Genomic DNA, 27,814 nt, shown 5'->3' on the forward strand with positions numbered 1-27,814 from the left:
TGCAGAACATAAGAAAGTCTGAATTTCAAAATAATTAATTTTTAAATTACGGTGGAAAATAAGTATGTGATCACTTACAAACAAGCAAGATTTCTGGCTCTCACAGACCTGTAACTTCTTCTTTAATAGTGCGGTCACACAGGGCGTTAACACAAGCGTTTAAAAAACGCATTGCAAGAGTTGGAGAGATTTGCCTAATTAAACAGATGTTAACATTTGCGTTCCCTGTAATCATGGCTCCTGTTTTAGCTTGTTATCAGTGTAAAAGACACCTGTCCACAACCTCCAAACTCCACTATGGAGTTTGACACCAGGAACAAAACTGTAGTCCTGCACCAGGCTGGGAAGACTGAATCTGTAATAGGCAGCAGCTTGGTGTGAAGAAATCAACTGTGGGAGCAATAATTAGACAGTGGAAGACATACAAGACCACTGATAATCTCCCTCGATCCCAGATCTCATCCCATGGGGTCAAAATTATCATGAGAACAGTAAACAAAAATCCCAGAACCACACGAGGGACCTAGTGAAAGACCTCCAGCATGCTGGGACCAAAGTACAAAGGCTACTGTCAGTAACACACTACGGGAACTCAGACTCTGCAGCGCCTGACGTGTCCTTCTGCTTAAAGGACATCTACCACCAGGATGAAGGATTGTAAAGAGGAGATCTAGTGAAATGGCCCAACATAACCAAACAGTGTGTGCCAACCTTGTGAAAACTTTTAAAAACGTTGTTATATATCCATTGTTGGCAACGACAGAGGTCAGAGTATTGAGATGAACTTTTCAACCAAATACACATTTTCCAAATAAATTCTTTTAAAAAAAAATCAGACAATGTGATTTTCTGGATCTGTTTTCTCATTCGGTCTCTCATAGTTGAGGTCTATGATGTCAGGTCCTGACCTCTCCCATCTTTGTAAGTGGGAGAACTTGCATAATTGGTGGCTGACTAAATACCCCTCCCCACTGTAAATACAACAACCTACAAATGTTCCCCATTCTACAATCAAAGGTTATGCGCCATGGCAGAAAAGTATATAACACAGATTCAGAACATTCACATCACCATAGACATATTTGCCAAGGTTACTAACCTTTCATTACTCAATATTCCCTTATGTTCCTAAGGAAGCAACGTGAAACGCACATTGAGTGCTGCGGTGAAGGGCCGGAGCACTGATACTACACAAGCACCTTATGGTATATTCCAAAATGGTGATTGGTCTATGGTGATGTGAATATTACAACTCAATGTGCAGTATATACCGTATTTTTTGGACTATAAGGCACATTTTTTAGCAAGAAGTGGCGTCTTATAGACTGAAGGTCAGGAGGATCCAGCACTGCCAGACCATCCAGACCGCTGTACTGGAGATCGGGTGATGCCCTGATATAGAGCTGCAACCAATCTCCCAGAGAGGAGCCTCCGCACTGCTCTCCCCTCTCCCGGGTGTCCTACTGACTGATCACATGCTTCTTACATCACTACATACTGCTTAGAATGGGGACATGCTGCCTGGGACACAGGAAGAAGAAGGGGAAGAGGGACATAGGGGAAGGTGTGTATAGCTGAGCTGTGTGTGGGACTGCATGGATGATGCAGAGCTGTGTGTAAGTGTATGGATGAAGCAGTGCTGTGTGTGTAACTTTATGGATGAAGCAGTGCTGTGTGTGTAACTGTATGGATGAAGCAGTGCTGTGTGTGTAACTGTATGGATGAAGCAGTGCTGTGTGTGTAACTGTATGGATGATGCAGAGCTGTGTGAGTGTATGGATGATGCAGGGCTGAGTTTGTAACTGTATGGATGAAGCAGAGCTGACTTTGTAACTGTATGGATGAAGCAGTGCTGTGCGTGTAACTGTATGGATGATGCAGAGCTGTGCGTGTAACTGAATGGATGATGCAGAGTTGTGCGTGTAACTGCATGGATGATGCAGAGCTGTGCGTGTAACTGTATGGATGATGCCAAGCTGTGTGTGTAACTGTATGGATGATGCAGAGCTGTGCGTGTAACTGAATGGATGATGCAGAGTTGTGCGTGTAACTGTATGGATGATGCCAAGCTGTGTGTGTAACTGTATGGATGAAGCAGAGCCGTGTGTGAAACTGTATGGATTATGCAGAGCCGTGTGTGTAAATGTATGGATGTAGCAGATGTGTGTTTTGTGCTTTAGTGCAACCAACAGGGATATTATAATTGGAGTAAAATATATTTTTTCTTTTTGGAAGCCTAAATCTGGGGTGCGTCCTATAGTAATTAGCGTCCTATAGTCCGAAAAATATGGTACTTTTTTGCCATGGCCCATAACCTTTGATTGTATTGCCATCAGAGCCAATTTCCATTTCTGTGTAGCCTTATATGCAAGGAACTGCCTCTATGAATATACTTTTTGCATCAGTCCTCTCATCGCTTTTCAATTTTAACGCTCTCTATTGTATATATGTTTTTTAACAAGTAATAGTTGGATACCACTTGTAATAAATAAAGAAGTTTGTTGAAATATAACCTAAAAATAAAAAGTAAAATTAGAAGGCTTGGCTTATACACAAGTATGTACAGTATGAGGGGGAGTTCAGCGGTAGAGCACAGAGGCCGGGCCAGCCAGGGGTAGCATCCACATCACCTGCACTGTCGACTTTCCTAAATAGATGGGTTATAAGAGCATGTGTGAAGTTAATCATTACTTTACTTTTATGAACAGTACAAGATTAAGGATATAGAGGAGATCTTAAGTCCTAACATCCGGGCACATGTTTTTTGGACGCCACTGATCTAAAGTAGGATCCAACAGTCTTATTCTGAACCAAAATTTCATCACAGTGATAAACCTGGCCCGGCAAAAAAGTGTTTTCCGGCTAGAGAATGGCGGAACCCGAGACACATTAAATCCTACCCTCAATATCTTGGTAAATTTCTACTACATGTGGGGGAGAGCATGTGAGTAGGAGTGATTACCTGTGTGGCATCTCCTCGTGCTTACAGCCATGCAAATATGAGTCTCCGGAGGTGTAATGTGCTGCGATTCACAGGATTAATCAACCCAATTGGGCAAAACTACTGAGACTGCTCGGATTATCTGTAGAGCCGCATGCTGATAAGTACATTCAAATGATTGCCCTTCTGGTGGAAAATGTAACAGGGAGCCAGCTTGCTGGAGTTGGAGCGACACCCATAAAAGAGACGATGGGAGATCACTAATTAAGAGAAACTATTGTGAATCGTGACAAGAATAACAACGTCTACACTGCTGCAACCCTGGAGAAGACCTCCCTACTAAACCTGGCCAGTGTGTTGCATATGGTTTATTAAATCCAACAATAAAATACCGTTGACTTGTGGGCGTGTCGCCATTTTAGGCACTGAGGACTCCCTACTGCCGATCCCTCCATGAGAAGGATGACACGGTGCAGACGGAGGGGAAGATCAGCACCGAAAGGTGAGCTGCACTGTGAGCTCCTAGGTGTTGGGAGTTTTTCTGGCTCAAAAGGGGAGGATAAAGGTCCTGGTACATCTAGAGCATTTTTGGGTGCTCCACGAACACAAGCCCCTTAGTAGGTGAGAATCCAACCCTGGAAGCAATTCGGTGAGAACATTTGATGGATGAAGACATTGCAACTGCGCTGTAGCCTGTTAGGAGAAGTTTCTGTGCGGTGTGTATTATATTATGTGTATTAACTTGTGAACTCTGTACTATTTTGTATTTGGAGGAGAAGTGAACTCTACAAGGTACCGCTATCACCTACATGTGATATAGATACGGACTGTGTATATAACTAGAGATTGCTGGTTACTATACAACTGAAATTGAAAGAAGTTGTATTGGTATTGTCTGAGGAGTAAGGGTTAAACACTGTGGTAAAAGGCTGATTAACAATTTACATATCAACCCAATCCTCTTATGATATCTAAAATGGTCAGCAGGGCTAAAAAACATAAAGAGGAGGTAAAATCTGTTCAGGAGGCCCAAGAGAGGAAATCAGGTGGGGGTCCAGATGGAGAGGTGGGGTACAGGGGAAAGGTGGTAACTCTGGAAAGAAGAAGGAATCAGATATATAGCGAAGAAAAAAAAGAGATGAAAACATGATACCTGGAGGAGGGACTGAGATGGAGGATTTCAATGTGGAGGCTCATAGTGAAATAGATATTGAATTGGTAAAGGGGCAAGGAAAGAAATGTACCAAACAGCAGAAGGAAACAACCTTGGAGAATGTTTTGAAGGCTATAATAAATAATGAAGTCCTCATCAGCTTAGTAAAAACAGTAAGAACACTGAAGGAGGAAGTTAATCTTCTGAGGACCGATCTAAGTATGTTGCGGGAAAGGTTGAGAGAGAGGATAGGGAAACAATAGATCAAACAACAAATAATATAAAAATTACTAGGAGTATGGGGGGAAAAAAAAGGAACACAGCCATCTCTGAGAAGTTGTTTGAAATAGCAGATAGGTCAAGAAGATATAATTTTAGGATCATTGGGTTCCCTGAAAGGAGTGAAGGCCACGATTGGTCTAAAGTCATAGAAGAATGGGTATACATACATTAAAGACTTAAAAGTAACTAAAGTTTTTTTTCACAAATCAATAGTTCTTGGGATGTAAAACGGTCTATTATCTTTGTTGCCTACATGCAGCAGTTTCTTTGCTATCCCCTCAGATTATCTCAGTGCTGCAATAGTTGCTTCCACTCCATGTGCTGATAAGCCCTGGAGTCCATATGTTGTTTACACTTTCTCAGACGGATTCATGGGAGGGAAGCGGCTGCTGATTCCTGCTTACAGAACAGTGAATGCAGAGGTCTCCTGCACATGATAGTGAGGTGCAAGTCTCCCCTGTTCCCTCCCTCCATCCCAGTCTGATTCTACAGAACCTTTTTCTGTCTCTGCTCCCTTCCCCCACCTTGTCATTGGCAGTATCATCTCTGTGCAGATAAGCTATTAACCCTTAGTGTACTGCACAGGCTATAGACTTATGATTTCTACCACTTATTACATGTCCCCTGCTATTCCATGGAAGGAGCCAGGCTGCCAGCAAATACACTCACCGGCCACTTTATTAGGTACACCATACTAGTAACAGGTTGGACCCCCTTTTGCCTTCAGAACTGCCTCAATTCTTCGTGGCATAGATTCAACAAGGTGCTGGAAGCATTCCTCAGAGATTTTGGTTCATATTGACATGATGGCATCACACAGTTCCCGCAGATTTTTCGGCTGCACATCCATGATGTGAATCTCCCGTTCCACCACATCCCAAAGATGCTCTATTGGATTGAGATCTGGTGACTGTGGAGGCCATTTGAGTACAGTGAACTCATTGTCATGTTCAAGAAACCAGTCTGAGATGATTCCAGCTTTATGACATGGCGCATTATCCTGCTGAAAGTAGCCATCAGATGTTGGGTACATTGTGGTCATAAAGGGATGGACATGGTCAGCAACAATATTCAGGTAGGCTGTGGCGTTGCAACGATGCTCAATTGGTACCAAGGGGCCAAAGAGTGCCAAGAAAATATTCCCCACACCATGACACCACCACCACCAGCCTGAACCGTTGATACAAGGCAGGATGGATCCATGCTTTCATGTTGTTGACGACAAATTCTGACCCTACCATCCGAATGTCGCAGCAGAAATCGAGACTCATCAGACCAGGCAACGTTTTTCCAATCTTCTACTGTCCAATTTCGATGAGCTTGTGCAAATTGTAGCCTCAGTTTCCTGTTCTTAGCTGAAAGGAGTGGCACCCGGTGTGGTCTTCTGCTGCTGTAGCCCATCTGCCTCAAAGTTCGACGTACTGTGCGTTCAGAGATGCTCTTCTGCCTACCTTGGTTGTAACGGGTGGCGATTTGAGTCACTGTTGCATTTCTATCAGCTCGAACTGCCACTCACTGGATGTTTTTTCTTTTTCGGACCATTCTCTGTAAACCCTAGAGATGGTTGTGCGTGAAAATCCCAGTAGATCAGCAGTTTCTGAAATACTCAGACCATCCCTTCTGGCACTAACAACCATGCCACATTCAAAGGCACTCAAATCCCCTTTCTTCCCCATATTGATGCTCGGTTTGAACTGCAGGAGATTGTCTTGACCATGTCTACATGCCTAAATGCACTGAATTAAGTGTTAACGAGCAGTTGGACAGGTGTACCTAATAAAGTGGCCGGTGAGTGTATATCCTGTATGTATTGTACATGTTCCCTGCTCCTCCATGTGATGAAAGCTGCCAGGGTGTCACCATATACATCCTGTTTGTGCTCTGTGCAGTGTTCAGTGGACTGACATGTGGGAAACTAAATGGATTTAATACTAAATCACTTAGAGAGAACACAAGGCATCGTGGGATCTGTGGGCAAGCTAACTGGCCTCAGCCTGAGGGCATAGACAGACAGACATAAGTCTCCACCCACTTCACCTCTGGTGAGAAAGATTTTTGTCAAACACTTTCAGAACAGAAAATGCCATAACTTTGGAAAGAAAAAAAGGAGCAGCACAAAGTAGGCTGCGTTCTGTTTGTTTTCAAAGGGGGAATCGCATATAATAATTTGGTAAAATCACTATAGCTTTACAGTTACACTTTAACAAATTTCTACAATATTGTCTCCATTGACACAGTTTTAAAAATAAATAGTAGACAAGTAGTAAAATATGAAAATATGCACTGCAAGGAATATACAACAAAAAACCCCACACCATATATTACAAGATCTTTGTATTTAAATGAATTTTCTGGTTTAAAAATACAGTATTTTTCATCCAAGTGCTATTAATATCCACAGGAAAGATCTAAAATGTGACAAAAAAATATTACTGTAAGACATCTGGTCCAATCTCTCAGAAAATTGATAATGAACTACCACATACTTAAAAATAGCAAGACATAAAGTCTACGCAACCTATCCACAAATTATTGTGGGTTATTATGTGCAGTCCATGCCTTCATCTTCTGTCTCTACTTCTGGTGGACACAATTCATCAAGTGCAAACTCTAAAAAAAGACAAAAAAAGAAAAGGATATTAGAAATGTGTCTAAATGTATTCCTGCAAATCTAATTTTCCTTGGTGCATAACATAACAATTTTCAAGTCCTGTAAAACCTCCGAGACAACCAACGAAAATTAATGGTCACCTAGGAATGGAAGTGGATCGGGTGACATTTGCCTGAATGATATATATAGATATATCCAGGCAGTCCCCGGGTTACATACAAGATAGGGTCTGTAGGTTTGTTGAATTTAAGTATGAATTTAAGTTGAATTTGTATGTAAGTCGGAACTGTATATTTTATCATTGTAATCCCAGCCAGAACTTTGTCTCTGTGACAATTGGATTTTAAAAATGTTGGGTTGTCATAAGAATCAGTATTAACAATAAAGCTTAATTATAGACACCTTTGATTACTGTTACCGCTGATCATTGTAGCCTAGGACTAAAGTACAATAAATTACCAATATCCAGAGGTCCGTTTGTAACTATGGGTCGTATGTAAGTCAAGTGTTCTTAAGTAGGGGACCGCCTGTATATAGATATAGCCTCCTACAATCAGATTAGGTCTGATGTGATGACAGGCTGCCTACAAGTGAAGTATGTCAATTATCATCATATATTGTGTATTCCAGATTTCTGACCTTCATTCTCATTCAAGGTGTTGAATTTTCGGAATAATGCACGGACTCCAGGCACCGCTTGGTCGTACTGGTGGAAAACGTCCAAACAATGTTCGCTGAAGCTCTTGTCCTTCTGGTAGAGGCTATGCAGTACCATGAGCGCTTCCTTTAGAAACAGCACAGATTTGTTTTGGTTTGGAGTAGGCAAAAGGACGGTTAAACGCCGCACACCGAGCCATTCCTGATGAAGAGCGTGAACCAGCGCCTTCACAACCTGACAAAAAAAAAAAAAAAAAGTTTTGATATATTGCACCATTTAAAGTACTATACAGTAGCATATATAGAGCAAGTTCTAGTTCTTAGCCTCCTGGATCCCTATGGAGAGGGGTTAGGAGAGGTCACATCCTCCACCCCTCTCCAACTGGAGATTCTTCCCAGATTCTGTGGCAAAGACAATGCTGTGTGCATGAGGCCGTACAGGGGTGTTCAGTTCCCCTTATCATGGTGAGTACTCCGACTACATATCACGTTAGGTATAGATGTGGGGCCAACTAGTAGTAGAAGAAAACATAGTACCTTGGTTGAGATTTGTGACCCCCAAGACCATAGTGGATGGACCTTTTTTGAATGAAATGTTATGTCTAAATGAGACATAAGTTTTAACTATTACCTGTTCCATTCCGAAAAAAAGGTAGATACGCATAATTGCAGTTAGTACAGCTGACAGAAACTCTTAAAACATGATCACATGTAACGTGTACGCAAGAAAATCCACGTGAGTTTAATCAGAAGGTAAACAGAGGTGTAATAATTTTATGTTTACATATCTAGACAACGGTGAGCATAAGAGCATATAAAAAAACAAACTTAAAACTTCCATATTGGAACCTGCAGGGAAACTCCGGAAAGTGGACCTAAGGCAGTGGTGGCAGACCTATGGTACGGATGCCATAGGTGGCACTCAAAGCCCTCTCTGTGCCAGTAGTGTAGATTTGTACCCAGTGGCATAACCAGACTCCGGTGGGCCCCAATGCAAACTTAGAATCGGGGCCTCCATATACCTACTACCTCACTGCGACCCCATATATACATAGATATATATATACATTCACTACACGCAACACACAGCACATACAATATACACAGAGTGCAGCGAGATCAGGGCTTGCACTCACCTGGCTCTGCTCTCGGGTCCCTCCAGGATCATATAAATGCAGTGCGGGCAGAGAGAGCTGGAGCAGGACGAGGAGCAGCAGCCCCACATGACCCCCTGGGACCGGCACTTACAGTGCTCCCACTCTCACGTGTCCTGCTGACCGATCCCGCGTGCGCCAAGGGAAAAAATATCAATAGCAGATCGCAGCCCGCTGGACCGCTCAGCAGGACACATTCAGGAATCTGTGAGATCACCCGGGTGCTACAGGACCGCCTAACCATAGCTACATCACCCCACTGCTTCCTCCTGACTGCCTAACCATATCTACATCACCCCCGGCTTCCTCCTGACTACCTGCCCATAGCTACATCACCCCACTGCTTCCTCCTGACTACCTGCCCATAGCTACATCACCCCACCGCTTCCTCCTGACTGCCTGCCCATAGCTACATCACCCCACTGCTTCCTCCTGACTACCTGCCCATAGCTACATCACCCCACTGCTTCCTCCTGACTACCTGCCCATAGCTACATCACCCCACTGCTTCCTCCTTATTGCCTGTCCATAGCTTCATCACCCCACTGCTTCCTCCTGACTACCTGCCCATAGCTACATCACCCCACTGCTTCCTCCTGACTGCCTGCCCATAGCTACATCACCCCACTGCTTCCTCCTGACTACCTGCCCATAGCTACATCACCCCACTGCTTCCTCCTGACTACCTGCCCATAGCTACATCACCCCACTGCTTCCTCCTGACTGCCTAACCATAGCTACATAACCCCGCTGCTTCCTCCTGATTGCCTACTCATAGCTACATCACCCCACTGCTTCCTCCTGACTACCTGCCCATAGCTACATCACCCCACTGCTTCCTCCTTATTGCCTGTCCATAGCTACATCACCCGCTGCTTCCTCCTTATTGCCTGCCCATAGCTACATCACCCCACTGCTTGATCGCAAGTCCTGGGCTTGAGAGTTTCCAATACAAAAATATAACATTTGTTGAAGTATACCTCTCTGTTACACAGACAACTGACTCCAGATCGGATAGAGGGAGAACTCCAGCCTTGGACGATCAGTTTGTTAAGGAACCGTACCATCTGGAAAAACCAGAGTAATAGAAAGGGTAATTAGATTAAATAGAGAAAAATCAAGAATACATATTCTACAAGTTCTGCAAATAAATAATGTAGTCATTTTAAGATATTTTATCATTATAATCATCACAGAAATTCGTATTCACTATAGGGCAACTCAAATTTCGCTGGTGCAGTCCCTGCATTCAGACACAGAAACCACTTGGTTCAGTGATTAAACAAGATATGTCTCTGCATCAGTGTAGCTACACAATTCTCAAGGTATGTTTGGTTCATAATTCATAAAAACAAAATGGTAGATTTCCTTTAACAAGGTTGTCCCATAAAAAATATCACACTTTAAAGAAACATCATTAACATGATTCATGTGTCTTTAACCCCTTTAGGACCATTCTGTAATTAAGGCTCAGCCACATTAATTGTAATCTGACATGCGTCGCTTTATATGGTTTATAATTTTTGGCACTTTAACTTACCAAAGTGATTCAGAGACTGTTTTATCACTTGTTGAACTTCACATTTCAGCTGATCGGGCAGGGCAGGGCTTCTCCCTGCAGGCATTTAAATGCAGCAGTCGCATTGACAGTGGCATTTAAAAGGTTAAAACCCACAATCTGAGCTTGCTTAGCACTCGGCTGTTCCTACACCATGTTTCCTGATGCCGGTTAAGCTCTGGTGAAGAGCTGAACCAGCATCAGGTCCATGAGGTACTATTACGGAGTGGGAAGGGGTTAAATTATAGGACAGATTTATCAATAATAATCTTTATTCATATAGTGCCATCATATTCCAAGGCTCTTGTCTTAACTTGCTCCATAAATGGTGTAAAACCTTGATAAATGTATGGCAAGGCATTGTGGCTTCATTCCAAGGGGGGTATGTAGCAGAAATTATGCAAATGGACAACATTTGGGCACATTTGTCTGGCTTAAACTTGACCAATAAATATGTGGTACAAAAGCAGACCACAGTCTTTGCCAAATTAATCATTAAACACTTTGCTCGATCTAATGGACTTTAAGACATTTTAATTTTACACAGACTTACTTTTAGACTATACATTTTCCCATAGTGGCTGATATAGACTTGCTATGGAGCCGCCTGATGTCTTAAATACCTCACAGTTTATCCAAACTAATATAGTGTTGGAATAATTTCTTATGCGTATTTTGTATAAGTAAATTGAGGCCAAACTTGTACAGGTACAAGTCTTTCCACTGACTACACAGATGTGAGGTATAATGGAAGGACTCGCACCTGTTCTGTGTGTACAGCCCCTCCTGCTTATGGCTCCTAATAACTAAAGGCCTAAAGTGTTCCACTGCGGGCACCTAGAAGCAGGACTTGTCAGGGTCTGGACTATGGTTAGTTTCAATTTTAGACTACAATTATTACATAAATGTCACATACCTCGTGCTCTAATTGAAGCCAGAGCTTCTCCGACGCTTGTTTATCCGGCCTGGAGATGATGTAAGTGTACAAGGCAAGCAGCAGGCAAGTTTCTACATTAAAATAAAATGAAAAAAAACTTTAGATGGTCAAAAGTCAATTACTACAAGAAACTAAACACAGGTTTTCACTACGCAAATGAAAAAAAGGAAATGAAAGGAAATAATGAAATCATTGTTCTATAATACCCGTGACTGTATACACCCGACCCCCTAGTTAAAGACGGACCCCTCTGCCCCCTGGTGAAGTCTCTAGATCAGTGGTTCTCAACCTTTCTAATGCTGTGACCCCGCAATACAGTTCCCCATGTTGCGGTGACCCCAAACCATGTACAAGAATGTTGTATTTGCACCCAAAACGTGATAAAATCGAGGCTCCGATGGCTTTAGGTGACCCCTGTGTTTTGGTCGCGACCCACAGGTTGAGAACCCCTGCTCTAGATGCTTTGCAATGATCAGCTGTAAGGTGTCTGTGATGAAGCTTGGTCCAATTACAGCAAAAAATAAATAAATAAATTTGAAACTACAATTGTCAATGGGGAAAAAAAATAATTTTGTCTGGATCTAGAATTATAAAATATAAAGTTTCGACTTGCATACAAATTCAACTTAAGAACAAATTTAAGGAACCTATTTTTCCCCTCTTTTTCCCCATTAGTGTAACTGGTCATAATTTTGTCCCCGTATATTACAGCATGAAACCCCTTCTACTCACTGACTGATAGGGACCTAAAAAGAAATAAAAATGTATTACATACTTCATTGAAATGATTGTTCTCACTAACCTGAGCATGAGCACAGGAGACCACCTAGCGCTTCATCATCTACAAGAAAAGCCAGCAATCGCACCGTCTTGAGGGCCACAGTAAGGGGAGCATTTACAGATAAGCACTGGAGCAGCACAGGGGAGCGGAGCAACACCTGAAACCTGAAAGAAAGCGCTCTAAACAAAGGCACAACTAAAAACACTTTTAGATACCGTATTTTTTGGACTATAAGGTGCACAAAAAATCCTTTGATTTTCTCAGAACAGGTCTTCCACCTGCTGGCCATTCATCCTTATAATCAGGTGCACCTTATAAATGAACCTAGACATTTTAGCATGCATTTATTGATGGTGCGCCTTAAATGTATGCCTGCATTGGGTTTGATCAAAGGACTCCCATAAAACAGTTCTATAATAGTAAATGGGGCAGTGGTCACATATTCACACTGTCCCATCATTGAGAAGTTTAGGACCGTTTTTGTAATCCCTGGAATTTGTAGCAATTAAACAGAACAATCATGACCTATCCAGTGGATAGAAGAAAACAAGATTTACCGTATACACTCGAGTATAAGCCGACCCGAGTATAAGCTGAGGTACCTAGTTTTACCACCAAAAACTGGAAAAACCTATTGACTCGAGTATAAGCCGAGGGTGGGAAATGCATTGGTCACAGCCTCCCAGTATATAGCCTGCCAGCCCCTTTATCTTCCGTATATATAGCCTGCCAGCCCCTTTATCTTCTGTATATATAGCCTGCCAGCCCCTTTATCTTCCGTATATATAGCCTGCCAGCCCCCTGTTGCCGGTAAAAAAAATAATAAACTTGCTACTCACCATTCCGACGGCCCGGACAGCTCCTCTTCATGCCGCAGATCCGCGCCTCTTCTGTCTTCATGCCGGCTCGGGGCCGCGACAGCTCCATGCGCACGGTCAACCGGCGCACTCTGTGACGTCAACAGCGGCTGACATCACAGTTGAGTGCTGGGCATATGGAGCTGTCGCGGCCCCCAGCCGGCATGAAGACAGAAGAGGCACGGCAACGGAGCTGCCGCGGACCTGCGGCATGAAGAGGAGCTGTCCGGGCCATCGGAATGGTGAGTAGTAAGTTTATTATTTTGTATACCCGAGTATAAGCCGAGTGAATTTTTATCACAAAAGTTGTGCTAAAAAAACTTGGCTTATACTCGAGTATATACGGTATGTCAACACTGTTTAGCTGAGGATATGTCAATAATGCAAAAGCCCATGTCTGAAAACTGCTTACTTTGCCCAATTTCTGCGACTACGCAGAACTTCATTCAAGAGCAGTAATTAGAATTCATCATCAATAAAATAGAAAAAAAAACATATGTTATACAGGTAATTCTGCCGGAAGGTGCATCCAGCAATAAATAAATTACCTGGACAGCTGCTCTTTGGAAGAATTTTCTGCCAATTTCACCAGAACACGGAGCACCTGCTCTCGGATCATTTCTCTCTTATTTGTGACAACACCAGATTTCAGCAGCAGTGTCATTGTCCCAAATAGAGGATGCATCTGTTGCTCTTCATTGTCCAGATCTCTATTTATCACAGTACTAGCTTCATGTTCTGCCACTGAGGTTGTCAGTCTGACTGGACTCCTCTGCAATAAAGTCGCTACAACGTCAAGGCTATAAAACACCAGGTGATAGAGGATCTCTAGTGAGGCCAGTGCGGGCTCTGTAAATTTTGAGATGGTGTCCTCAGCGCTGGCCATGGTACCACTGTCTGTGCTGGAGGAAGACATGGACTGATCAGATGAAACCACTTCAGATTTCTCCAGGGACTGCAGGGCTTGATAGTATGTTTTAATATGGAACTCAACTAGGGGCAATATGCGCAGAGCCCCGGGAAGTCGGCACATTTTGCTATGATGCACATTTCCTCCTTGGTCCTCTGGACCTTTCTTTTCCATGTTGTCTTCACCCAAGGCAATGGAGTTCAATCCAGAAATAGCCAGCTTTTGACAGTCTTTAAGTGCTGCACATTGTGACGGAGACATAACACTGGAACCTGAAGCCCCTGCAGTGCTATAAAACAAACTCACGTTAATATAGAACAGAGTTATGACAACATGCGGCTTTCACACAGATTTATGAAGAGATTAAATGGTAAAGGTTTATTCTTCATGTTCTTGATTACAGGTTCCCTTTAAGTGGATTTGCTTGCAACTTTATTTTATGCACTATATTTAGGATAAGTCATCAATATCTGACAAGTGGTTCCTGCACCCATCAGCTATTTGAGAACTGTGGACGCGGAAGCAGGTTTCTACGTCCACTGTACAGCTACCATTCTGTGTGAAAGCTTGCCTTTCATACACCTCAGCATGAGATAAGCCTGCAGTAAGGGCTCAGGACCACTACACAGTGGATGGAGACATTTCCCAGGATGTGATCCCTTGTGGGCTTTGTTTATAAAAGGTGCAAGGCTGTTGCAGCCAACCGCTGGTCTCCGAGTTCATGTCTCAAACATGGCTGCAAATGGCAATCATGAGCCATCTGAAAAAACAGCAGCTAGTTCATGGTTGCTATAGAGGTGCAGTCTCACTGAGTCCAAGCCGTACTGCAAAGGATAGGGTAGTTCATATTCCTGCCCAGATTTTTCAGTGGGGCCGTTCAGCTCCCTATGGAGAGGGGTGGTGTGAAGAGCGCTCACCCCCCTCCCTTCTCCACCTGGCTACTACACCCAAAGAGGACACACAAGTGTGAACTGAGCCTTAGTAGCATCATGTCTCAGCTCTGCGTGATGATATCAGTAAGCATAGCACATGACTGAGCAAGCTACCGATTGCCTTAACCAGTCACGTATCAAACATTTGTAGACAAAGACCAGCAGAGCACCTGCTCTTGATTGCTTGGGGATTTATAGAATCAACAGTCTATACACAATAGATCTCTGCTTACTTGTGAGAGTGGGGTCCAAGTTTGGAAGACACTGGCAGACCACTTAGATTAGTATTGAGCAGGTAGTATAGACCACGAGGTTCCGTCTGCTGCATTAAAGTGCTTAGTAAAATCGAACCTATAAAAAAAAACACTTTATAACTATTTTTACAACCAAAATGGTTTACTTTTATTCAAGCGAGATAGTAGAACGATATGAATACAGACAGATCTTCTAGAAAGAGGCCTTTACAATTCTACAATTCACTTTGCTAAATAGATCAATAGAGTATTGTATGCCAAAAGGCATGGTGGGGTAAGTTCTGTACACAGAGTAGGGTATTATGTTGTTACGATTGTTAGTTGTTAGATTATGATGCAACATGGATGTTTAATCTCTGCTATAAGCATTTAATTTTTTGTAATGCTCTCAATATGAATTCTATTATATTGCCTATTATGCTGTATTTGCTATATTAAACAATCACTAAAAAAAAAAAAACTAAAAAACTAAAAGGGAACACTCAAATGACACATCCTAGATCTGAATGAATGAAATATTCTCATTGAATACACGCGGTCCCCAACTTACAGACGACCCCTTGTTACAAACGGACCTTTGGATGTTAGTAATTTACTGTACTTTTGTACTTTAGCCTTAGACTACAAACAGCTGCAACAGTTACCACAGGTGTCTGAAACTAAGCTTTATTGTTAATCCTGGTTCTTATGACAATCCAACATATTTAAAATCCAACTGTCACAGAGACCAAGGTTACAATTCTTAAATATTTAGTTCCGACTTATAATTTAACTTAAGAGCAAACCTACAGAACCTATCTGGCACGTAACCCGGGGACTGCCTGTACTTTGTTCTGTACACTGTTAAATGTGCTAACAAAATAACAAAAAAAAAAAAGATCAATGAAAATTAATTAATTTTGTTAAACAATGGAGGCCTGGATTTGGAGTAAAAAAAAAAGTGGAAAAACACACTACAGGCTGATCCAACTTTGATGTAATGTCCGTAAAACAAGACAAAATGAGGCTCAGAATTATGTGTGGCCTCCACGTGCCTGTATGACCTCCCTACAACGCTTTGGTAACACACACTGGTTAATCAGGTAGTGCAGCTCATGCAGAATGACACATCAATGCAAGCTGTGGCAAGAAGGTTCGCAGCATAATGTTCAGAGGCGCTACCAGGAGGCAGGCCAGTACACCTGGGGCCATAGGAGGGCAACAACCCAGCAGCAAGACCGCTGCCTCCACCTATGTGTAAGGAAGGACAGAAGGAGCACTGCCAGAGCCCTGCAAAATTATCTCCAGCAGCCACAAATGTGCACGTCTGCACAAACGGTTAGAAACCGACTCCATGAAGATGGTATGAGGACCAAACGTCTACAGATGCTCACAGCCGAACACCATGCAGGACGCTTGGCATTTGCCAAAGAACACTAGGATTGGCTAATTCCCCACCAGCGCCCTGTGCACTTCACAGATGAAAGCAGGTAAACACTGAGCACGTGACAGATTTGATATAGTCTGGAGACGCCGTGGAGAGCAATTTGCTGAGCGTCAGCAGTTCCTGCAAGATGAAAGCATTGAAGCTATGGACTGGCCGCTCGTTCCCCAGACCTAAATCCGATTGAACACATCTGGGACATCATATCTCGCTCCATCCACCAACGTCACGTTGCAACACAGACTTTCCAGGAGTTGGTGGATGTTTTAGTCCAGGTCTGGGAAGAGATCCTTCAGGAGACAATCCACAACCTCATCAGGAGCATGCTGAGGCGTTGTAGGGAGGTCATACAGGCACGTGGAGGCCACACACAATACTGAGCCTCATTTAGTCTTGCTTTACGGACATTACATCAAAGATGGATCCGCCTGCAGTGTGTTTTTCCACTTAATTTTGTGGGCGACTCCAAATCCAGGTCTCCCATTGGTTAATAAACTTGATTTCCATTGATTTTTGTGACATTGTTTTCAGCACATTCAACTTTGCAGAGAACAAAATATTCAATGAGGATATTTCAATAATTTTTTTGAGCAGTGTATAGGTTTTTCTTTTTTGCATTCATTGTGTATTGGTTTTTGTATGCAAGAAGCATGTAGATTTCATAAGAACCTACGGATATGTTTGGCAAAGGCAACAAAATTGTTTGCAGCTCCTGTGCTGAACGTAGTTTAGAAACACTGTAAACACAGGGAAAGCAATTTCTATGTTAGTTACAAACCTTGTCTGTCTATATTCTGCTTGTATGAAGTAGAGAATACCCTTGCTTGTTTCATTGTAGCATTTAAACCTTCAGGGTCTACAAAGAAAAACACAATTAAGTATATTACAATGTGCAGATAGAACTGGATAAATGCACCCCTAAATATTATGCCCCTAAAATATGACTGGGTTAAGATTTTTGGGAATAGGTTTCAAAACATTTCTGTATATAGATATTTGTTTAAGTGTAACTAAACATTTGAAGATATTTTTCTTTCTTATTTTGAGAAATTAAGCACCCTTGCTGGCTTAATGTGACCTGTAAGAGTCCAGAATGCATTGATACATGTTAGATCCAGTAGCATCTACCGTATTTTTCGGACTATAAGGCACACGAAAAATCATTTGATTTTTACAGAAATCAAAAGGTGCGCCTTATATATGAACCGTACTTACAGACAACAGCTGCATTGAACTGTGCACAGGTCTGCCACTTGCTGGTCATTCATCCTTATAATCAGGTGCGCCTTATAATACGGTGCGCCTTATATATGAACCTCTACGTTTTAGCAGGCTTTTATTGATGGTGCGCCTTATAATCCGGTGCACCTTATAGTCCGAAAAATACTGTACAATCAGAGAAATGACCAAAGGCCAGAACATCTCATCTCACTGTAAAGACAATTGATAAGTCCTCAATCTGGACTGCAAAGACATATGGTGCAATAGAAATATCAGCGGAGTTGCCTCAAAGGGCAACACTTACAGTAATTAGTAGAATTGTTTATTCATAACGAACAATTAACCATTACACTATTCACTGTGAGTCAGGAATTAGATTAAAGGTGGTGGAAACCCATTTTTATAATACTGAACCACTGGTAGGGGTCTGCACACCCATTAATAACTAAACTGAACAGTGTCATGCAACTTTCTTTAAACATTAAGTTGGTCCATTATATTGGTTCCACAAAGTATCCACAAAATATCACTTCCAATGAGAATTATACTCCAACTGCCAAGAAACGCATCCTTCTGTAGGGAATAATATGTCCTTTCAAGAATCGCCTCGTATGTGAAATCTGCCCCATGTACCTATAAAAAAATCTCCTGTCATGTTAAAATGAGCAGAGAAGAGGCACATTTGCCTGAGATAACTCAAGTTTAAAGGGAATCTACCACCACAAATCTACCTATAAAGGTAGATCGGGTGGTAGGTGGATCAATGGGACGTGAGGATAGCCCTTTTAAGGGCTAATCCTCACGCCCCCGCACTTTTTTAGTAACATTTATGCAAATTTTATTATGCGGCTACTGGGGCGTGGAGTAGCCGCATCTGAGCCGGATCTGCACGGTCACTGATCCGAAACCGGGGCTGCACAGGAGCGGACCTGCTGTTCTGCGCATGCACAGACTGCAGGATCGTCGGACGAGGGCGCGCAGCTATGAGCAGCTGCGTGCCGAAGATGGTGAGTAGGAGGAGAAAAGAGGCTACCGGGGCGTGGAGTAGCCGCGCCATGTAACCTCAGATGTGGCTACTCCACGCCCCAGTAGTCGCATAATAAAATTTGCATAAAAGTCGAATAAAAGTTACTAAAAAAGTGCAGAGACGTGAGGATTAGCCCTTAAAAGGGCTATCCTCACGTCCCATTGATCCACCTACCACCCGATCTACCTTTATAGGTAGATTTGTGGTGGTAGACTCCCTTTAAAGACTGCTGGTTTAGAGATCTTCGGTCCTATAGTACCTAGAAATATGACTCTTCTCTGATTTTTATATGACTTTAGGAGACCTTTTATAGGCGCCATTGCACATAAAAGAGGGAATTCTACAAAGGACAGTTCATACCCTACCTAAGGGGACTAGTAGTTTAATGGGGTAAAAGCTGGTGATAGTAAAGAAAACCTGTCACTGTTATGAATCTGAATAGTTAATTTTAAATAATAAAGATTGAAAGAATGGCAATAGATTACAGAACTATGAACTTACCTGATTTACCAGGAAGATGTGTGTGCAGAGGAGATACAGGCATATGAGGCTTAAGACTAGTATTTGCTCTAAAAGACTCCTTAGTTGGGAAGCCTGATTTTCCGGGTTGTGGTGAAGAACACGATTCAAGCTTCAAAGAAGGACTTTTCTTGGGGCTGAATTGCAAACAGAAAAAAAAATGCTGATTTTCACACATTAGAAAAACTTCTACTAATCCTTCATGTTGTAGCTGGACGAGCCTACAGGAACGTTAGCCAATTTCTTGATAAAATATTTTGAAAGGCCTTTTGCCAGCCATTGTGACTGATGACCTATTATCAGGTAGTGACATTTATCTGTGTTCGACGAGTAGCGAGACACACAGGGGGCACCCAGTGGCTTTTCAGTCACCTACTTTCCTTATTGCTGTCCTGTGAATAGGTAACAAGTATCTGTTTTTGAGAAAAGACAGCAAACCCAGCTTCACACTTTATTCTGTAATAACTGTAATTCTGTAATATGTGTTTCGCCCTGGTATGGCCCGGGCGCATATATGGTGGTGTGCAAGAATCCTCAATTGACTCTTTTTTGGGGGCTTTAATTTGGTATCAAAGCAGAATCAGTATATGTTAATTTTTATATATATAAATAGGAACAAAAATTTTAAAATATTTGCCTTATGCCATCATCCCTGTAATACCCAATAACAAATGCCACCATATTTCATTAATAGGTCTATGGGTTACCTCTGCACAATGCAAATGACAAACTGAGTCAATAAAGTATTATATATTTTAGTGAGGATGAAAAAAGTTTGAAATGTGTTGATTATGTTTTGGAGATGCCCGAAACTCCATAGGTATTTGTAATGGATTTTTAACACAATAATTAGGATACATGATATAGGTTCTTAATATGGAAAAAGTCTGGTATGGAGCTGGAGGGCAGAAAGAAAATGTTTAAAGGAAATGGAATATTTGCTGACGTATGCTAGCTGGGTTTGGATAAGTTTTTATTTCCCTTTTGGTGTGCAGCTCAGCTCCCCCCTCATCAGAAAGGGTGGGAAGAAAGGGAGGGCGTGAGTTTTATTTAAGATTTGTCATTTCTGTTTACTGTGAAAAAACTGTTGAAATACAAATGTTATAAAACTTATATTATTCTATGATGAAAATGGTCATTTTTATTTCTAAGGACTTTTAATGAAAGTATTATAGCTTTCTATTAGAATACGATAATTCTACATACCTAACCTGCGGCACCATAGTTCTCCGCTCAGAGCTCTGCAGTTTTGTCTTCAATTCAATCATCTCAGCATCTTTAAACTGTAACTCAGATTGCAAAGACTGGATCTGGAAATAAAAATTAAAAACCAAACAAAAAAATTGTTAACCAAGATACAACATGATCAAAAAACGGAATTATTTGTCCAGAAAAAGTGTGTTTTTGGAAAAACCTACCTTTTTCAAAAATTCTTTTTCTTTCTCGCCCTGCATTTGAGTCTTCTCTTTATCCAACATGACATGAGCAATTTTTTGCTGCTCAAGTGTGGACTCTGTCTGATGCAAGGCATCTCGTAAAACTTTAATTTCACCATTCTTTATGATAACTTCATCCTGTAGCACCTTCAACTGCAAGAGAATAAAAATACAACAGAAAAGTCAACGGTCATTGCAAATTTTTCCAAAAAGCAAATAAGAGATGTAGAAAAATATCAGCACTGGCACAGAAGTCAGAGCAAAAAGTCCATTGATCCCTATTCTTCCAGAGGTTTAAAGGGGTATTCAAATTCAGTTTCCTTAATTTGCGATATATATACTCGAGTATAAGCCGACCCGAGTATAAGCCGAGACCCCTAATTTTACCATCAAAAACTGGGAAAACCTATTGACTCGAGTATAAGCCGAGGGTGGGAAATGCATTAGTCACAGACCCCCCCCCCAGTATGTATACAGCACTGCCCCCAGTAGTAACTTCCTGCCGGGCGCCGCCATTGCTCTCCCCTGGACGGCGCCTAGTATGACGCGCCACTGCTGACGTCATACTAGGCGCCGCCTGGAGGAAAAACATGGCGGCGCCCGGCACGAAGTTATTGAAGACAGAAGACGGGCGCCGAAGCCAGAAGTGGACCAGCGCGGACATCGGGGAGCAGCGCTGCAGGTCGGGGTCACCGGAGGGAGAGTATAGAAGTTTATTATTTTTTAAAGATTTTTTTATGACTGTATAACTCGTGTATAAGCCGAGGGGACGTTTTTCAGCACATTTTTTGTGCTGAAAAACTCGGCTTATACACGAGTATATACGGTATATACATTTCTTCAATTAGATGTTATTAAAAAAAATGTACCTGTGTGATGATAATTTCTCATAAATGTAGTCTTATGGTCCCTTAGAAACCAGACTGTGTCCTTGGAGGGATTGCACAAAGACACAAAGGGTGTTTGTATATGAAATCTCCGGGAGTTACTGCATGTTCCCCAGCTGTCCTATGGTATCCGAGGAAGCTATATCGTTTCTGAGGGACAACATGGCTACAATTCTGAGAAATTATCTTCACACAGGAGCATTTTTTTTAATAACATCCAATTGAAGAAATGTTTACATATGGCAAATGAATTAAATTAAATGTTAATGCCCAGATGGGAATACCCCTTTAAACTTTATCATCATCTTAAGGATACTGATAAAGTTTAAAGTAAGTTGCCCACAGGGTGTCAAATCATAGGATTTGGGTGAAATTACAATCATATGTTTTTATAGTCCCAGTGTAATCTGGATTTTATCACATTTTTAAATCACATTTGTACAGCTATTCGCTACTTTCTTGTAACAAGTGTATAAAAATAACATTAGGTTGGCATCTGAGTGCAATCCATTTTTTTCTGATTCACTTCAACGAGCAAGTTTTATGCACAGCTTGGATCAGAGTAATGAATGTTGTGTTTTTCTAGGATAGGATCAGATGAAAGGACAAAAATCTGGCATGTGCACAGCACAATAGACAATCAATAGGGCAGATTTACTTACCCGGTCCGTTCGCGATCCAGCGGCGCGTTCTCTGCGGTGGATTCGGGTCCGGCCGGGATTCATCAAGGTAGTTCCTCCGAACTGCGCTGGAAAGCATCTAAACGCACTCAAGTTCACCGGGCTGGACCAAGTGAAGGTAAGCGCGTTCCAAGCGACACTTTTCTTGTTTTAAATGTGGCGGTTTTCCCGAATCCGTCAGGTTTTTGCTCGGCCACCCCCCCCCATTTCCGTCGCATGCATGCCGGCGCTGATGCGCCACAATCCGATCGCGTCCGCCAAAATCCCGGGGCAATACAGGGGAAATCGGCGCAAATCGGAAATATTCAGGTAACACGTTGGGAAAACGCTAATCGGGCCCTTAGTAAATGACCCCCACTAAGTCTGTTTGAGTGCTGTCTGATGTGGACTTTGACAAGTCTCATTGAAGAAAAATGGTTTGTGGGCAAGGGACCTAAGGAACGCTGAAGAGGGAAAGTTGGTCAGCATCCTGCACCTCTAATATTCTCCAAAATGTATTTCATGGAATCTCATCACTGTGTGGGTCCAACGCCATTTGTATGAGGTACATTTTGACCTATGAACAAGCATTCTATTTAGAATCCCTGGTGTTTTAATTGTCGACTCCCTGACCATTCAGCTATTTGAAGGGGTCACAGCCATCTAGCATGTATAGAATTCCTGGGGTGCCCTCACCAAGCTTTGTGCAGCCATTAACCTTCTAACAATCGTGTAGATATCTAGACACTAAGACTGCACAGACACCATGGGGGATATGTACGAGTGTTTCAATGCCAGTTTTCTGGCGTACAATCACAGAAATAATCACAATTTCTTGCACAGTGCAACAAATTACAGTTATTTTGGCAACTACGTCACCTTCACACCAGGTGGGCATGGAGGGGGCATTCCTGCTCTGTGCCTGAACACTTTTTAAAAATCTGAATATTCGCCACTAAAAGTTTGCAGATTTTTACTCAAAACTACACCAGATCAGACCTGGCGTAGTTTTGTCCGCCAGTGCAGAACATCTGTGGATACATCATTTTCAGCATGGTAATGGAGGGGGCAGGGTTTTATCATAAGCAAGCGCACAAGCGTATAATATATCTCGCCCCATGTGTTCCCCTATATCAGTGGTGGCGAACCTATGGCACGGGTGCCAGAGGCGGCACTCCGAGCTCATTCTGTGGGCAACGGGCCATCGCCCCAGCACACCAGACAGGACTCAAAGAATTTTCCTGTAGTTCTTAGCAAAGATGCTGTTTTCAGTGATATTTTAAAGTGACTTACTTGGCTACTTGGGACTGTAGGAAGAAGGAGAATGTGTAGGGCCTAATTATCTCTGAAGGACTTCCTGCTGGCCCCATGATTCTTTGTGTACAGAGGGACACTAGATAGAAGCTGCAATGATGCAAATTTTCCCTCCTCCTTTCAACTGTGTTGGTGTCCTCAGGAGGCCAGGAAGATTGAACATTGTTGAAGAACAGGGAGCAATAAGATACTGCTCTCATTTTGTTTGGCACCTCGCAATAAAATAAGGAGATTTGGGTTTGCAGTTTGGGCACTCGTCCGCTGAAAGGTTCGCCATCACTGCCCTATATGCAAGCAAGAATTGCAGGCTGGATGTAGACTCACCATGAACATAACGTCATAGAGGGCATAGATTACACATTAAAAGTACAACAAAAAATTAAAGCTAAGGGGACATACTGACATTTTCAGAACTTCTGGATCCCCAGAAGTATTTTACAGAGTTATAGAAGATAAGGAAAAGTAGATCAAGTAACTCAAACCTTTTGCTTTAGCTCTTCATGTTGGGACTGAAAACCTTCGATCACAGAGGCCTCTTTGTCACTACGTGAGCCTGTGAAAGTAAACATTTTTTTTCTTACTTATTATTCAAATTTTGTTGTTTGTACTATAGGAGATCACTTTTGGATGCCCTGGACCCAAAATTACATTAAAAATGACACAACCAAATAGCATTTAGTAATTTTTGCAACACTAAGATTTGTCAGAACAGGTTCCTTTCTCAATGTACTTGAAAAACTACAGAAGAAATTAAAAAAAAATAAAAAATCAAAGTGTAGAAACGATGAGCACCAAAAAGTACTGACTATACGTCAAATCTCACACGAATTATAATCCAGAAGATCTTAACTAATTTACTGCTGATCTATTACAATGTGAAATATCTGGACATCATAGCATATTCCATAGAAAACCTGTGCCAGATTCTTCACCTTAGACTTGCAACAACGAAGAGGACGAAAATCTGAGCTAGTGATATATATGATGCAAGGAATCCCTTCTTCCCCACTAATTAGCAGCGCCCTCCTGTACTCAAAATTACATTATGATGCCGTTCTTTGCAATGTGGTTGGTCCATACATTGTCAAACTTGCATATGAAATCCTGAGTGGTAATAGGGGGTCTTATGAGAATCTAGTGCCTTTGTTCTTCTTCCTAATCTTTAGTTTTACAGCTCCCTGCCCTTTAAAGATGAGGACAGCATCTCAATACCAGCCGTCCCGATGTTTTTGCATTCCAGCACATACACAGTAAGTCCTTATGTCAGATGGTGCCACAAACTGAGTGATCACAACAAGGGGGAACAACATTGTACAATGTACCGATTTACATGTCTACATACACATAAATACATACTCAAGATATCTCTTCCACGTTTTGGTGGCGCAGGTCTTTGTGGCTGTTGAAAGGTAGACCCCTGACGACTCTGTGAGATCACATTGCCTTGCACGTGATTCGTACGATTATTTGCAGCTCTGTAGTCTTGTGTGTAAGCCTGAGAGGCGATGATGTCAATTTCCTCTAAATCATCAGCCGTGAAGTCTTCCCCGTCACCAAACACATCCTCCATGGCTTTGTGTTCAGTATTGCAGGCTGATCGGTGACGCTTTGGTGGAGGATATGTTCCTTGATCATTGCAGGGAGAATGATCACTTTGGTGTACGGCAGAAGAGGAGGTGGCAGTAACCCAATTTGTATTGTATAACACTGAAAGGTCCCTTTTCTTTGTAGTAAACAGGGGGTTAATTGACATAATGTGCCGGCCGCTCCACTGTAAGAAATAAGTTAAAGTTAAGAAACTATTAAAGCTAAAAATTAATAATGTTAGGTGTACTTGGCAAAAAAATTGTGTATACTGATATTATTAATTGATAACTTACACATAGTTTACATACATAATGATACAAAAAAAAAAAAAAATTTAGCGCCCATTACCACTGCAATTGTGCCAGAGGATGTGAAATCTCATAGTCCCAGGAAGCCACCTATTGGCTGAAGTGGGTCTTGTGACCCACAAGACCCACTCTGAAAAATCCAGAGAATGGTCTGTTTCATTCAAGACTACACGAGTGTCAGAAATTGCTGAGCACAGCGCCCAGGTATCTCTCACACACTATCGCAATGAATGGGAGTGCTGGAGATACCTGAACGCTGTGCTTGCCTACTGCTGACACTTACACACGATTGAATGGACCCAAAAAGAGACATGCCTGTCCTGCCACGACATAGATTAGTAAGAACAAAACCCTTGTTCTGGAGATTACTGGTCCCGAAAAATCAGACCCTTACTGAGCACATTGTTCTATATTAACTATCAAACTATGTTCAACCACTTTAACACTTTTTTTTGTGGTTGGGGGCAGGGGTAAGAAAATATATATATTTTTTTAATACTATTTATACTGAAAATAAACCCCATTTAATATTAAAATGATATAGTGTCTTGTCATCACATTCTGAAACCATATTTCCTGACTGTTCACATATAAACACTCTCACTACGTTACTAATTTTTGAGGTGGAAAAGCTTTTTTTGGGGAAAAAAAACTATGTAGAATGTGGGTAATGCTTCAGTTCTTTCCGATATGAATAGAGAAAAACAACGACAAAAAAACCCAAACATTTCTGGTGATGAATATTCACAAATTAAATGTATGCACGAAACCTGATCAATATCCTTTGTCGCTGTTACTTTAGGGTCTCTCTTGGATGCCACCAGCTGGAGACCCCCCTTACTAGATATTGGCACATATGGCTGAGCTGGGGTACACCCCTTCATATCCCATTCTGTATAATGTCAGGTAACTTTTTGCTCCCTGTGTCTATTAGTCCTATGTTCACATGAAACTTTTAACTTGCTGCGTTTTTTTCACAAATAATGCGGGAGGAAAAAAAAACCCTGTGTCAATGGCATTTTAAAAAGTTTGGCGCTGAAAATTTGTCAAAGTCCAAATGCAAGTGCAAAATCCTGTGAGGTGCTGGGTACACTATGGGCACAACATGGGAAATGTCCCCCATGAGCGGCACACAACATGCAGTAGCGGCGGTCCCAGTCCTCCCCTCCCCGGTACCTGCCGCAGCTTCCCGGCTCGGGGCTCACAGCCCGGCCTCCTCCTCTCCACAGTCTCCAGTCATGCCGGGTCCCGAGCACCGGAGCTGCTGACTGACGTCACGGGAAGGGGCGGGGTCATGTCTTCATTATGGTGATGCGCGCCGCCGAGAGAGAGAGAGGGGCGGGTCTACGTGTGCGCGCAGAAGGCGGAAAGTGAGGGAGAGTCGTGTTATTTACATGGGACTGCACAGTGGGGAAAAATTTGAAGAAAGCCAATAATTTTTTTTCTTAATTGGGACTGAATACAAATCACTATGGATGAGGATAGTGGAGGGTGGTGCGATATCTGTACATGGGACTCTTCGAGGAGATTCACAGTTTTACATAAGACTTTGATAAAGCGAGGGAAGGGGTAAATTTTACAATATGCAGAAGGACGGGTCTTTACATGGCACAATGGAGGAGAGTGAAGAGAAGAGACTAATATTTTGATATGGGACTGTATGTTTAAGAGATGGGAGCGAGATTTATTTCTTACATGGGACTGCATGTTTAAGAGATGGGAGCGAGATTTATTTCTTACATGGGACTGTATGTTTAAGAGATGGGAGCGAGATTTATTTCTTACATGGGACTGTATGTTTAAGAGATGGGAGCGAGATTTATTTCTTACATGGGACTGTATTGTTAGGGATTTTTGTGCAGGGCCCCAACAGCCCTCTTGACTTTTGTAAGGTGAGTCCTAATTAACCCATGATTGAACATAAAGACCAAGACATACACGTCAATCTCTTAGTCAAGATCTTCTCTCCTTTAATAATCAAAATGCATAATATATAACAGACAGAAGAGTCATCAAAGGGGTGTGAATAGTATACTGCAAAGCTATTGGTCATCAGCACATTCTGGGAAAAACAATTAATTAATTGTGCTCAGTTCTCAGAGACCTTGTACACAGATATTGTTTATACTAATGCTGAGAAGAATAAGATAAGTGGCTCCAGAATCATAATATAATCAAGGACAGACTGGCTTCTCATTAAATGTCAAAGGGTATTAGCTGACAGGCCAGTAAACATGTTACATAAAATGAAGTTTGAATGATGATGTTAACTTGACAATGGTCAGGGAACATGGCCGCTGTATCTAAGATGGCGGACAGTAGTCAAGATGGCGTCCGAAACCAGTGCGACCTCCTTAACAGTATGTTTAAGAGATGGGAGCGAGATTTATTTCTTACATGGGACTG

General features: G+C 42.1%; 1 protein-coding gene across 1 annotated transcript; it reads right to left on the reverse strand.

The window, feature by feature from the left end:
* Positions 1 to 6,695: 6,695 nt before the first annotated feature.
* ATRIP (ATR interacting protein) lies at positions 6,696 to 26,734 on the reverse strand. The gene is made up of 14 exons (XM_072127022.1): positions 26,585 to 26,734; positions 24,870 to 25,284; positions 23,996 to 24,066; positions 20,636 to 20,806; positions 20,424 to 20,527; positions 19,200 to 19,354; positions 17,229 to 17,306; positions 15,007 to 15,124; positions 13,480 to 14,130; positions 12,096 to 12,238; positions 11,273 to 11,364; positions 9,779 to 9,865; positions 7,627 to 7,879; positions 6,696 to 6,986 (listed from the first exon to the last, which is right to left on the reverse strand). The coding sequence occupies exons 2-14, from the start codon at positions 25,264 to 25,266 to the stop codon at positions 6,919 to 6,921; spliced, it is 2,388 nt and encodes a 795-aa protein (XP_071983123.1). The 5' UTR covers positions 25,267 to 25,284; positions 26,585 to 26,734; the 3' UTR covers positions 6,696 to 6,918.
* Between the last annotated feature and the right edge of the window lie 1,080 nt (positions 26,735 to 27,814).

The sequence above is a fragment of the Engystomops pustulosus genome, chromosome 10, assembly GCF_040894005.1.
Source record: "Engystomops pustulosus chromosome 10, aEngPut4.maternal, whole genome shotgun sequence".
NCBI classification, from domain to species: domain Eukaryota; kingdom Metazoa; phylum Chordata; class Amphibia; order Anura; family Leptodactylidae; genus Engystomops; species Engystomops pustulosus.

Bases quoted from the DNA above. Each gene is read 5' to 3' on its own strand.
- ATRIP (XM_072127022.1), bottom strand. From the start codon at position 25,266: ATGTCAATTAACCCCCTGTTTACTACAAAGAAAAGGGACCTTTCAGTG. The intron at 11,365-12,095 runs GTTAGTGAGAAC...ATTTTAATGTAG, and splicing joins TCTCCTGTGCTCATGCTCAG to AAACTTGCCTGCTGCTTGCC. The intron at 6,987-7,626 runs GTCAGAAATCTG...GTCTTTTTTTAG, and splicing joins CACCTTGAATGAGAATGAAG to AGTTTGCACTTGATGAATTG.